General features: G+C 32.9%; 1 protein-coding gene and 1 long non-coding RNA gene across 6 annotated transcripts in view; one reads left to right on the top strand and one right to left on the bottom strand.

Moving 5' to 3' along the window:
• LOC147405312 (uncharacterized) overlaps positions 1-14,931 on the top strand; it is a 55,613-nt gene that overhangs the window by 31,213 nt on the left and 9,469 nt on the right. Inside the window, exons 1-3 of one of the 3 annotated variants that reach the window (XR_015175843.1) lie at positions 10,306-10,664; positions 11,459-11,553; positions 11,675-11,788. Coding sequence is in view for 2 of the 3 variants with exons in the window: in XM_086432987.1 (XP_086289113.1) it covers positions 10,568-10,664; positions 11,459-11,553; positions 11,675-11,788 (306 nt within the window). In the remaining variant the exon portion in view is untranslated. Of the gene's footprint in view, positions 1-10,305; positions 10,665-11,458; positions 11,554-11,674; positions 11,789-14,931 lie in introns of those variants that run through there. The other 2 variants (XM_086432987.1, XM_086432988.1) reach the window with 2 other exon arrangements.
• LOC147405313 (uncharacterized) lies at positions 2,248-8,078 on the bottom strand. Of its 3 annotated transcripts, none has more exons than XR_015175845.1 (6): positions 7,926-8,078; positions 7,708-7,761; positions 7,143-7,216; positions 4,405-4,487; positions 3,161-3,514; positions 2,248-3,084 (listed from the first exon to the last, which is right to left on the bottom strand). It is a non-coding gene; the product is annotated as an uncharacterized LOC147405313 (long non-coding RNA). The 3 variants fall into 3 exon arrangements; XR_015175846.1 differs by having other exon boundaries at positions 3,161-3,390; positions 7,926-8,077; XR_015175844.1 differs by having other exon boundaries at positions 3,161-3,212; positions 7,926-8,075.

Here is a 14,931-nt window from a genome sequence, read left to right as displayed (position 1 = left end):
TAATGTGTTTAAATCCATTATACTCAAATTTTAAAAAAATAATTGACAACACCTCCCTTAAAAATTGGATGGTTTAACCTATCACCTGTTGAATTACCATATATATAAAAGATGTCTCAAACATACCAAATCCTTATATATATATATATATATATATATATATATATTCATACTTAAACAAATCTCATACATACAATCTACATATATCTATTTAAGAAATAACATTATAACTAACACAGCTATTAAAATTAAAATTGTTATAAACTGCAATATATTACATCTTATTGATGCATAAAAAATAAATCATTCATGGTCTTTTGTTGTCTATTTTTCTTCACAAGTATATCAGTTACATCAACTTCGTCAATAGATTCAACTTCATCAGTCCATAAAAATCCTCCAGTATGATTATAGAATTAAAGAATAAATAAATTTCATTAGGTTATAATAAAAATATATATATTGTAAAAGAAATATGATAAATTCATATGTCTTATTGACAATTATTACCTTCCAAGATGGATACCGATAAAATTTTCTACCTTTATTTTCTTTATTTCTAGCAGTAATAATAACCAACTCTCAACCACACGAACAACAAAGTGTCATTAAAACTACAATCAAAGATTTCAAATGCATAAAAAAATCAAAATAGATAAATTTAAAACAACTTACAAGAATAACAAGTCAAATGTTTAACAGCGTTTAAATTAAAGTACTAAATTTAAGACAAGTCATTCTTATACATTAATATCATGCCGATTATAGGCCTCTTTTATAGCTTCTATTATGACTTCTCTTTTTTGTTCCATAACCCTATTTGTTTGACGATGTGAATGCACAATTGGATTTCTATGATCTAAAGATGTGAATCCTTCTTCTATAAAATCATCTTGATCATATTGGGCAAATTTTACATCTGATAAACCTTCTTTTCGAATAAAATTGTGTAATCTCATACAGGCAATCACAATATCTCGTTGCGTATCAAATGAATATGAATGTATGTCACGTAAAATTGTCCATCGCGCCTTCAAAACACCAAAACATCTTTCAATGACATTGCGTAGGAAAGAATGTAGATGATTGAACAATTCTTTCTTCCCTTTCTCCCATGCCCCTCTCCGAAAATCTTGTAGATGATAACAAATACCTTTATATGGTGCAAAATACCCGTCCATCAATGGATATCCAGAGTCAACTAGATAATACTTACCTAACAATCAAAATGAACAACTATAATCATTATAAACTTATTTAAGTAAATAAAGTACTATTTAGATTAATACTTTAAATACCGACCTTCTAGTGGGTGTGGAAATCCTGAATTGAGATTAGTGATAGTTTTCAACAATATATTTGAGTCATTTGCTTGTCCTTCCCAACCAGTCATGACATACGAAAAAAACATGTCGAAAGAGCATATAACCAACACATTCTATATTATGCCCTTTCGACCTAAGAAACGAAGTTGATCTACTGCAAGAACACGTGCTCCTATATGAGTACCATCTATCACTCCCACGCAATCCTTCATGTTGAAATAATAATGTATAAGACAATGCATCAATTAAAAAAATATATATTGATGTTAATAATAAAAAATGTAATAAATTACCTTAAATAAAGGCTAGTATCTTCGACTAGTCTGAATTTCAGGAGGGATCTCATTCAAATATCGGGGTACGATAAGAGTCCTACATAAACGTAGAACCGCCTCCAAAATTCTATGAAAATGTCTGCTTACAATCTCTTCTGAATGTTGAAATCGATTAGCAGTCAATCTCATACTTGCATTTTGTCCTAATATCATTGGAACATTGTCAAAGAGACTTGTAAAGAAACGCGTCTCGTGCTTTTTAGGTTTGCCTCGTCGCGAAAAATGATAATAATTTGTGAAAAACGTGTTTCTCCATTCTAAATTGTTTATGACATATAGAATTATTTCCTGATAAAACATATTTTATATAATCTTCCCCAGTAAAATCACAATTTGCCTTTGGTTGTTTATTTAAAATATGTTCTCGTTGAGGTAAAATCTGGCTTACTACCATACCAATTGCTAATAGTTCAAAATCATCATCCGAAAATGAATCTTTCTCAGCTAGCGATAAATCCATCACCTCTTCATCTGATGATGAATACATAAAAAATGCATCCGACGATGAATCCATCAAGTCTGTTTGTTTTCAAATATATTATAAAATATCAAAAATCAAACTTATAAATAACCAAAATACCATGATCTACCAATAATCAATACGGATTTAAACGTAACATAAATATCTCTATTACATCTGATATAGATAAAAATAAAAAATATCCGACATAAGTAAAGACAAAAAACATCAAACAAAAAACATAACTATATCCATTACATCCGACATAGATAAAGATAAAAAACATCCAATAAAAAAAACATAAATATCTCCATTACATCTGACATAGATAAAGATGAAAAACATCCGACATAGATAAATCCTTCATATCGCTATGACCACCAGAACTACCACCAATTGCCCTTTGCCTTCTACCCATTAACCACTGTAGGCGCGCCTCTTTCATCTTAAAACAACAGAACATATCTCTGAATCCTTTCTTTTTTTCAAAGTTATCGCATGCCCAACCATATAATTCACTCATGGATGAAATATCATTTGATAATTCATCTAATAACGCAACGCAATCTGCGATATTAGTCTTTCCCTTATCCTTAATAGCCTAAACAAGTTGACCAAACTGTTCTTCAAATATATAATTATTTTTGGTTGCCTTCTTCTTTCGTAACTGGGATTCCCTACCAGATGATGTTCTTCTTAAAGGTGCACGAGTTATGTTCTCACTTTGAAGATTATCTGTATTTTGAGATATATTTGGTGGAAGTTGGGTCTCGGATTGCACTTCTGATTGAGTCTCAGAAACCAAATTAGGACTATCATCATCCAAATTCTCTTCAATAAACTCATAATTCATTACAGGAGATCGGGCATGAGAACTAGTAGATGTAGTCCCACCGAATATAAGGTCCAGCTCATGAACAAATTCGAGTCCCTTGGAACGAAATTTACTCTCAGTTGAATGGGTCTATAAAAAAGAATAAATATTAATATAAATATTTGATAGAATAATTACAATTTGATAAACTAGGTTAGAGTATTACCTTCAACTTATCAGCCCACCAAGCATCGTCCATAACAATGACATTCCTTACTCTGTCATATCCAATACCACTCATATTCATCAAACCATTCCAACTCTTCCAATCAAGCTTGGTTTTATTCCAATGGTTTTTAAGTAGTTTCAATTCAACGTGTACATTTGCTCTATTCTTAAGCTCCTGTCAAAGGTCTTTCCGACTTTGTTTCTCCAAAGTAGGGCCATTTCTACGACCTTGTTGGACAAATTCAAGACATATATCGATAAATGTCTTGTGAATTTCTCGAGTCCAAACAAATTTTGCTTTGTCTGATTCAGTAGTCAACTCTTTTCTCTTACGTTGGTTTTCAGATATTTTCTGTTAACAATTAAAGTAAATTGACAAAACTTGGACGATAATAAATTCAGGGACACTTTTTTTTCCTATTACAACAATGAGATTTTTAAGGGCAAATCAAAAATCTATGAAGAGATATGGCAGAAAAACAACCAGGAAAACTAATCAAAATAAATTTAAAACATAAAGATTTGAAGAAAAAAAGAAGAGAAATGATAGATATGTCGGGTTTATCACATGAATTGGAGTACTCTTGGATGTTTGAAAAGGGTGTGGAATCGCATGTCATTGTGCCTCGTGATGCGTTGCAGTCTGCATAGTAATTAAATACAATGATGAGGTTGCTAAGGTGGTGTTGGTGTTGGAGTGAAACATAGGTACAATAAGAGTTGTTTATCTTGGTTGAGTTGCTGGCTATGCAAGTCTCACCTCCATAATGGTAACTGTGGATCAACATGTTCTTGGTGGAGGTAGTTTCATAATAGACTAATAGTGAAGAAATTGAGACAATGATAAGATGAGCTCGAGACAAAAATCAAAATTTCTCATTTCGACCCCTTGCCTCAACTGAGATGGAATGAGTCAGTGTCCAGATGAACTCATCATATGACCACAAACAAATGCAATGTTCAAATAAATGCAAGGACAACTTAATAGAAAGTGTAGCAGGACTTAATTTAATTCGATCTCTTTTTCAACAAAAAAGATTTAATTTAAAATATATATATATATATATATATATATATACACAAATTATTCTACCAAACTAAATTCAAACAAATAACAGAAAGATTACGAATTGAAACAAATAAATCGTTTAAATAAATAAAAGATCACAATTTAAAAAAAAAAAAAAACAAATTAAAGAATAAAAAGCTATAGAGAGAAAAAAAAGAAAAAGATGAACTTACAGGGATTGAAGAGAACACAAGATTAGTGAGGAGACGAATCGATCTTTAGCTCCCTTTGAATATTTTATTGGGTTTGTCCTTGCCTGGGAAATCACATAAATGAAAAATAATGAAATAAAACTCTTTTAGTCCATATCAAAGGTTCCAAGAACAAGAATTATGAGTGCCTTCAACATCATTAGGGGCTAGCTCCACTCATTTATATGAACCCTTTATACGCACATAAAAAAAATCAATCGTTTTATATGTGATTGTCTCATCTTGATTTGGCATTGTCATGTGATCAACTTTCTAATTATGGGCTTTCTGTTGACTTTTATGAATATTAATTTGGTCTTTCATAGGATCTAGCAAACAAGGTTTCTTCTTTCAATAGGCTTGTAAATGGCGGCGACCTTTCAAAACTCCAAGCAATACAAGGAACTATCTTACAAATGAAAGCTCCTTCCCCATTGGTAATATATATATATATATATATATATATATATATATATATATATATATATATATATATATTCTAAGGTCTCGTATTTGATGGTTTATCATATCCTCAACTTTTATTATTTTATTATGTCACCGACATGTTATTTTTAACATTTCAATATTGAACATGGGTTAGTATGATGTATCTTTGAATTGAAGCATACTGAAGCATTTTCTACCTTTCCAAGTGTATCACACTATAATTTTCTATCATCTTACTGCTAAATAATACTGAGATTTCTAACTACGGATATGGTTAGAGTGCCTTCTTCATCCATTGTTGGTAAATCACAAGCCCATGTTATAATAAGGATTTCTTGAAAAATCAGAAGTCCTTGTTCATCCCAACAAGTAAAACTTCATATTACACAACACTTGAAGAACTAACTTTTCATCAAGAAATATAAATTAGAACACATAACTATGGAAGATAAAAATGAACACAAGTGTTAATAGATTTGATTACATACAATGAGTCCTAAGCTTATATAAAAAAGCAACTAACTACAAAGTCCATCAAGTAGTAGGGCACATTAATTAGGGTAATGCAAAGTCCTGGGTACATTAAATACGGCGATACGAAGTCTTGGGTTCTGATTTTGGTATTATTTATTTTATTTTGTGATAGATAAATGAACTTAGGAGCAAAATGAAAAGTTCAAGAATACATTGGCCTGAAGATGATGGTGATGAGAGATGGAAACAAGGTTGGCTAGCAATAAAGAAGGTGAGTTATTTGTAAGTTCTCTACTATTTTCAGGTTATATTGCATTAATTATGTACCCCCTTTGTCTTCTTTGTAACACTAGGAGTTCCCTTTATGATGGAACCACAAATTAGTGTCACAATATTACATTCAGTTAAAGTTTAAAATTGTAGTGTTCATATTGTGGTCAAGTACAAGGTCAATGCTTAACTCAATATTCTTGGTTAACATTGTTCTGACATCATTGGTGTTTAGTACAATACGTGCAAACCTTGTCGCCTTACAACAACCATCATCAAAAGGAAGTTCTTAAAATGAAGAACTCTACATTCTTATGAAACAGAAGACCAGAAAAATTGAAGGGGCTTTGTTTTCTACCCAATTGGCTCAGTGTCCTTTTCTATTCCTTGAAAAATATGTTTTTTTTCTCTTTCCATGAGTGAAGCTTCCTTATCACATAAGGAATAGTCCAAAATATTCCCAACGGGACGGAAAAAGGATGCTCCACACTTCTCTAACAAAGCTATGGCGACAGAAATGAATTATCCCCACTTCACTTGGACATGACATTATAAGTAAGCCAGTGTAGTCAAAAGCGTTAGATGATGCCTAGACAATGTTTAAGGAGCAATTGATCGATTTATTTATTTGTTTATATATTGCAGACGAATTAAATAATAAAAATAATATGTAGACGAGAATTTAAAAAAAAAAAATGTAATAATAAGCATTGCCATAGAATGCTAACAAGAAAAAGACAGGATATATTTTGTGTTTCAAGGACATAGTTCCCACTCTTGGAAAGGAGTGAGATATGTTTTACTGACAATCCTTCCTGAAAATAGATAAATGGGATAGTTATGGCTTCAAGCATGAATAAATGAGAGAAATTGGTTGAAGATAATTTATTGAGGCTATTTATATTGAAGATTAACCTGAATGAAAGAAGGGAATCAGTTGAAAATAATTTATTGGAGTTATTTAAGGATCTATGAGTTTCACTTGTGTATTGAAAAACACTATATTGTGTGCAACGCCTAGGCCAGTGCTTTTAACACCTAAGTGTTAGGGTCCTGGTTAGGAGAGCCGGTCCAATTCTTTTGCCCTCCCCAAAGTACAATCCTTCACAACTCACAAGAATACTGTTAGATTCAATCTAAGAGAAGACTGAGGGAAAACATGTCATATAACAACATACTCTCACTTTTCCCTACCAACCGTCCTAAACTCGCATGTGTCATTGTTGAATGTGGGGAAATGTAAAATGCCACCGTGATACTAATTACGAAAAGTTTATGAATCTAATGTTGATATTCAGGTAATTTATATCGATATAATTCTCTTAATCATTATCTTTACTGAAAACCAATTACTCGGGTATATAGTTACATGTTACTTCATTGAAAATAATTTTCACAAGCTCATGAGGAATAGTAGAACTATCACCAACAACAAAAATATTTCTCTCATAATCTGCCTCTCGGAAAGAACTCACGAGTGCAAGTAGTGAATGATGAAGCTAGCAACTAATTATATGTGGCAGATATACCTGAAATAGAACACTTGGCCTGTCAAGCAAGTTTATCACCAAGCCATCCTCAAGCTCTTCTTAGGTGACTTGATCTGAAACATACAAATTGAAAATTAAAAAATAGCATATTTTTTCTTGAACAGACAAAAACAAACTACTTCTCACTTCAGTAAAGGCATTTTTTTATGAGTAAAGCTGGACTTGAACTCACAACCTCAAAGTTGCTTTGCAATGTGTCAAACCAACTGAGCTATGGGTAAACAAACAAAAGTAATGGCATTCAATCATAGCCACAAGATTAATGCAACTGCTGCATATAGCCTGAATCCAGTTTTCTAGATCTTACAGTTAATCAATTAAAATTGAATCTCACTTCACAGGACTAGAATTTTTTTTCTTCAACATCATCTTTTCTTCATTTTCACCCAAGAGAACTAAAGTTCATTCACACACACACACACACAAAAGATGATTGAAACAAATAAATCGTTTAAATAAATAAAAGATCACAATTTTTTTTATAAAAAAAAAAAAAACAAATTAAAGAATAAAAAGGTAGAGAGAAAAAAAAAGATGAACTTACAGGGATTGAAGAGAAACAAGATTGGTGAGGAGACGAATCGATCTTTAGCTCCCTCTGTAAATTTTCAGACAATTTAAATAATTTATTTATTTAAAAAAATCTACGATGAAATAAAGAAAAATATGTGAAAAAAAAAATAGAAAAATCGGAAGAATGAGAGGAGGAGAGCATAATCAGATAGTTGATTTGGGGAGAGAGAGAGAGGGAGGGCGAAGCACCTGTTATCTTGGCCGAATGACTGCAAGCAAGAACGAAGAAGAAGAACAAAGAAAAAAGAAGAAGAAGGGGGCGAGTTACCCTTCTTCGTCTGATTTAGGGCGAAAATAAAATGGGGGTATTTTCGTAGAAAATTTAATAAAGTTAGGGGTATTTCGATAAAATAAGCTGTTAGAATATTACTCCCCGCAAGATGCGAAATTGAGAAGTAGGTTTTAACGACTTTTTCATAAAGAGCAATTTTTTGTTCTTGCGCGGAGTAATTTTTCGAAAGAGTTGTTTATCTAAATTATCCAAACGACTTCTAACTCCCCGCAAGAGTCAAAAGTAACAAAGGAATCCTATCCAAACGCCATCTTAGATTTCCGTGGTGTTGTTATTCCTAAATGCCTCCCGGAATATGAGGAAGTACTCCACTATGGTGCTCCTAGTTGTCCTTGCTAAACTTGTCACTTTAGAACAAGTTAACTTCATAAGAATTATCAAACTCTTTAATAATGTGTAAACAAGTACCTAATAAATATATTATCTCATTTTTTTTAAACATAAACATGCAAGATATGTGTGATACTCCCAAATGTCTCACGTACATGCATATACAACTTACATGACAACGCCCTCGGCATTTAGAAGTACTTTTAACTCATAGATAATTGTGTGTCGAGAATAAATAAGAGAGAGTCCCTCTTAATCCGGAAAGATGATTGTTGCTCCTTTACTCAGGTCTTCTATCATAGACTAATGATAAGTGACCTAAATACCTTTTTCTTCAACCTTTAATAAAAATCATTGAATTTTCTTCTCAAATTCATGCTCTTCAACCCTATCGAACAACAATAATTTGCCCCCCTCAATAGGAAAATCCTGGCTTTGCTTTTGAATACTAGAATGCACCATCTCAGTATTGAACAATTTTCAAAAGGCTTCTAAATACGTTGATAATTCTTTTTTATTTTTTTATTATCTTAATGACACGCTTTGTAAAAATCTTTATTTCTTAATGCCTCCTCACGCCTACAAATGGTTAACTCGAATAGTCAAGATCAAGATTCAAATTTCCTCATCTCGGCAAATTGTATCATTGATCTCTATAATTCATGTTCAAAGTTTAAACGTCGAGATCAATGATTGTAAAATATAGACCCCGGCTAGACCCTGATGATTGGTGCCCAATGATTCGATTTGTCGATCTTCACAATTTGAACATCCCTTGATCCATGTTTGGTAAGTAATTCTCCCATTTTTCAAACTATAGTTTACAGTTACTTTTAGGTTCTTGTTCCCACTTTACAGAGCCCATATAGGTCTTGTAGGGTACGTCCACAATGTACAATTTACAATCCACGTGTCGCTACAGATGGGATAGATGTGTGCACCCAATCCTATGCTTAAAGTACTAGATAACTATGAGAGTCTCGACACTTGTGGCTTCAGGGACACTCAATAATGGCTTTGACTTCTTAATTAGCTGATCATTCTATGGTTGAAACTACACAATTAAATTAATTCAAAACTATTTATATATTTATTTATTAAATAAAATTACAATAAATTAATATGGACTCAGTCTCAATATTTTTTTTTAAATTTTTTTATATAGATTTTAAACATTTGATTTATAAAAATATTAATTATTTTATATTAAACAATAACAAATCCAATTGATTCAATCCGTATTAATTGGGATGAGTCATCTCGAATCAAATGAATCAATATGATGTATGAATTACAATTTTACACTGGTCCCTCGAACAAATTTTAAAATTATGAATGGCATTATAATTACAAATATTGTTTAAGATCAAAATGATTGAGATGATATTTTTAAAATCTTAAATGAGTCAACTCAACATTGATGGAAAGCACGCCAATTATCAATTAGGGCACCTCCTTAACCCGAGGCACCCCAATAAATTGTTTTGACGATCAGGCATCCCAAATAATCAAAATACCCTATTTTTTATTTTTTTTTGGTTGACATGTCGATATGGGCCAAAAAAACTTTTGGAGGTGTGTCAACATGGTGGGGTGCTCTAATCATTGTAAAATTTAAGTAAAAGAGTTTAGTTTTCAATTGTTTGGAGTAGCCTTATTAATATGGTTGGTGCCCCTAATTACGTTTTTAAAAACCATGGTTGATATGGCTGATTAAAAATTATAATTCAATAATTCCAACAAAAGATCAACTTTAGAGCCGGCATTTTCAGGCATAAATCTAAAATGAGTCGTATTGGAGTAACCTTAAGATTGGACTTCATATCACACACCTTGATGTGAAAGTGGATACGAATCATAGATATTTTTCACTTATTTCTCGAGGAAAAGAATCTATGGTTCCTATTTTCACATCAATGTGTGTGTGATGTGAGGTCCTAGCTTGAAGTCACTTCAGCATTATTCATCTAAAATGCAAAATGCAGAGGGGTTGTTTGGTGTGTTAATCTATCAGGAAAACGTGTCGGCAGAATGTAAAATCTGAAACTAAACAAACGTCTCTCGTTTAAATCAAGTGTGCGTTTCACCGTCTGTGGGCGTTATTTTTAAGCGTGAAATCCTTAAATTTCAAAATAAAACCCTTCGTTTGATCTGTCTCTTTGTTACTCTACTGTAGTCTAAGAGAGAGAGAGAGAGAGTTGTTGCAGAGATGAATAAAAAGAACAAAGATGTGATTCGTTTGGAGCGGGAATCCGTTATTCCAATTATGAAGCCAAAGCTTGTTATGACCTTGGCTAACCTTGTTGGTACAGATCTCTCTATTTATTTCTTTCTTTTGAAATTTAAATTTATTGTCTGGAATTTTCAATCATTTAGTTGATTCTGAGATGTGTGTCTTATGTTTTATTCTATTCTGATTTCTCCACTCTCATCTTGAATTGTTTCTATTTGCAGACTTTTTTTCAGTTTTCTTAAATTCAAAATCGGCTTCTTGAGCCAATTTCTGTTTGATTTTCTTAGTTTCGAAATGGGTTGTTGAGATTATAACCCTTTTTTTCGAATTGTGGCTTCTGTTTGATTTTGGTATTCTGCTTTTCAATTGTTTTAGCCTTCACGCCCTTAAAGCAATCCTCAATTTAGAATTTTTCACCCTAAAGGGTTGGAATTTATGCATTTTTCTTTGTGATCATGAGGGCCATCGATACTATATTATTTAAAACTGGAAATAGTTTCTTGAGAATTTCTATGTTGAAGTGAAGATTTATTTAGTTTCGAAATGAGTTGTTGAGATTATAACCCTTTTTTTTGAATTGTGGCTTCTGTTTGATTTTGGTATTCTGCTTTTCAATTGTTTTAGCCTTCACGCCCTTGAAGCAATCCTCAATTTAGAAATTTTCACCCTATAGGGTTGGAATTTATGCATTTTTCTTTGTGATCATGAGGGCCATTGATACTATTTATTTAAAACTCGAAATAGTTTCTTGAGAATTTCTATGTTGAAGTGAAGATTTACTTGTTCAGTTTGTGATTTATGTTTCTCATTTTACTCATAATTGGGTAATTGGATGTTGATGTTTAAAAGTTCTCGGTTATCTTACAGAACATGGTTCTGACCGGGCCGAATTTCTGAAACTCTGCAAGAGAGTTGAGTACATAATTCGATCTTGGTATCTTCTACAATTTGAGGATCTGATGGTATGGGTTGAATCCTACATTTTCTTTAATCCATATATTTAACTATGGTTAAAAACGTTTCGTGATTGATTCCTTCCTGTTTGGTGTTTAATTATGAACTGTGTGCATATTGTGTTTGTAGCAATTGTACTCCCTCTTCGATCCAATCCATGGAGCTAAAAAATTGGAGCAACAGAACCTATCTCCCCAAGAGATTGACGTTCTTGAACAAAATTTCATGATGCACTTATTTGAGGTCAGTTGTCTACGTTAGCAAACTGTGTACCATATCTATAAGAGTTTATGGAACAAAGAGAGGGACATGTATCGGTATCTGACATGGGTGGGTACAAAGTGTGGGACACACTAACGCCCACAAGCTCTATATGTTGACACATCCTTGTAGTTCATATCATATGTTGAAGAGACATATTCTTTTGAATAATTTGATTCATGTTAGCATACGATTAGAAAGTTTGTATTAAGATGTGCTTATACACACTAATCATATAAAAGTATATAGATAATAGCTGAAAAAAATATTTGAATAAATTAAATATTTCTTTGGTAAAATATAGGCATGTGTGTGGTTCATCATACATGGGTGCAACATGGTGTGTGACACAGCAATATCATAGAAAATGGACTTTCCTAAGGTGACTGCTTGCTAAGTTGGTTAAAGTTTGAGTGTAGATACTACAACTTGGGTTCAAAGCCCACCTTCACCTACTAATTACTAGCTACTAACCCACTTTCTTACCCCTACAACAAACCCACCCCCCCCCCCCACCCCCCCGCCCCCGGCGGGCCCCCACCCACACTCAAAAAAGAAAAGAAAAAAAGACAACTTGTTTACTGATGTGACAAGTAGACTTCTTTTTGAAAATATTTCCACTTCATCCATCTGTGTCATTATGCATGTTGGACACAAAGACACTTGCCTTTGAATTGATATTAAGTTATCAGTCTGCTTGCATTTATGCTATTTTAATCATTTTTAGAGTTGATATTAAGTTATCAAACGGCATGCTTTCAGCTATATTTATTGTGCTGTTTTTATAATCTTGGTACGTACATCTTATCTACTTACATGTTTTCTATGTTATGTACATCTATGAACTAAAAATTATCTCCTACTACATGGGATCAGCTGTATGAAGTGGGCATGTTATCTTTTGGAGTTTGTAGGATCAATATGTTTGACACTTCAAATTAGCTCTCGAGTTAATTGGTGTGTACTAGGAAAATCTAACTTAAGTTGTCCAAGTTTTGATTCTAGGATGCCAATTTGACCAAGACTTAAAAAATTTATGTGGTTCTTTGCATTCCATTTTCAGGTTTTTTTTGCAGAAGGGACACTACATTATTGCAACTTCTATTTTAGTTGTGTATATAGCACTCAATCACATATAGGGGAACCTAATTTTTTGTCATAGACTATGAGAGTCTTCAATTTACAGGTGTTGGAGACTTTGTCCAATCAAATAGAGTCCGACTAGCCTTACTATATATATATATATATATATTTTTGATAAGTTAAATTTTGTTGAGAAGAAGACAAGATGTCCACAAATGAGAGCACAACAGACAAGCAAAGAAAACAAACAAAAAGAATACTCCCTAATTACACTCTCCCATCTTAACAGAAAATCTTCGAAAAACAAACCCTTAAACTCCTTAAATTACTTACACCAAAAGAATAACAAAACGAGAATACTAAAAATAAGTTCTTGCATGTTACTCTCATTCCCTTCAAAAGTGCGCATGTTTCCTTTCCTTTCACAAACCCCAACAAATTGCAAAGGAAGTTAGCTTCCACAAAATCTTCCACCTGCCAAAAGAAGAAGGGGCCTTCCAACTAAATAGGATGGAGAGAACCGAACTCGTAAGGCACCATGGAACCTCAAACAATTAAAGAAAATTGGACCAAACACCAAAGGCAACCTCACAATGAATAAAAACACGATCCACAGATTCACCACTCGATTTGCACAAGCAATAAAAATCAATCAAGATGAGAGTTAATCGTTGGAAGCTTATTAAAAGCCGCCAATCACATGAAAAATGACACTTTTGTAGGCACCTTGGAGTTCCAAATCAAGAAAGATGGAAAAAAACCTCATTGTTATCTTCCAAAATCGAATATAAAGATTTGACAGAAAAATGACCTTATTTATTGTCTTTTAAAATTCGACGATCCAGCAAAGTTCCCATGGAAATTAGCAGATCCGAGATAGAGATAGCGTCCGCAATCTCCCAATCATTCAATCTTTTTCTAAGACCAAGATCCGACGACTCACCCCTCTCATAAAGAACCAAAAAGGTAGAGACAAGCATTCTTTTCCTCAAGGAAAACGCATACAACCTGGGAAATAAAAAATAACGAGGAGTATCATTGCACCATCTATCCTCCCAGAAACGAATGTGATCACCTCTTCCCACTTTAAACCTAACATGCTCCCCCAAAACATCTCCCATGGTTGAAATACCTCTCTAAACACTACAACTAAATGGTAATCTACTTGGCCGACACCCCCAACCAAGCGGATCCTCACCAAACTTTGCATTAACAATCTTCCTCCAAAGTTCCTCATTTTCAATGCAAAAATACCGCAATCACTTACCCAACAAAGCTTTATTAATAGACCTAAACCTTCTAATTCCCGGACCACTCAATTTCCTAGGTTGACACACCAACTTCTAGTTCATCAAATGAAACTTTCGGTTACCACATCTGTCATTCCATAAAAAATCCCTCGCCAACTTTTACAATTGGGATTCTATCCTTCTAGCCTTACTAAGTTAGTACGGATTTTATCCTCACTAAGGGTCCTTGGGCTTACCTTTTGGCATCCAAAAACATGATTTGATTCTTCATGGTTGTAAAGGGCAAAATTCTATGAACTTTGAATTTTTTCTTCTTCCAAAAAAGTTTATTTTCACTGTTGAATTTCAATTTTAAGTTTGGGAGTTATGTGGAAGTTCGGTAGCCGTCTATTTTCAAAACCTTGGATCAAGATCAAAAGAAATTGCTTATTGAAATATTTTTTTTTTTATCTGAGTTTTTTGAAGAAACTTAGAGGGCTGTGGTGTTGGATTGCTGATTTGGTAATCTATTGGAGCATAATGACCCTTAGTAAGGCTTAAAATCTTACTAAGTTAGTAAGGAAAATGTTTCTCAATCAAATATCCTACCACTTTCTACCTAAGATGTGTCATTACTCCATCAAAATTATTGCGAATGAATGTAAATTGACTTATCTACACATTTAGATTCACATAACCTATAGTAGGTCCTTTATAGCCTTAGCTTACTGATAATAAAAAATAAAAAAAACCATATAGTAGGTCAATATGAATGACGCACAATAAATTATGTATTGCAGTTCACCTCATTTT

This window comes from Akebia trifoliata, chromosome 3 (assembly GCF_017979445.1).
Source record: "Akebia trifoliata isolate Shusen 1 chromosome 3, ASM1797944v1, whole genome shotgun sequence".
In the NCBI taxonomy this organism is placed as follows: domain Eukaryota; kingdom Viridiplantae; phylum Streptophyta; class Magnoliopsida; order Ranunculales; family Lardizabalaceae; genus Akebia; species Akebia trifoliata.
The sequence above is the reverse complement of the archived record's forward strand: the minus strand, read 5'-3'. Positions and strand labels throughout refer to the sequence as shown.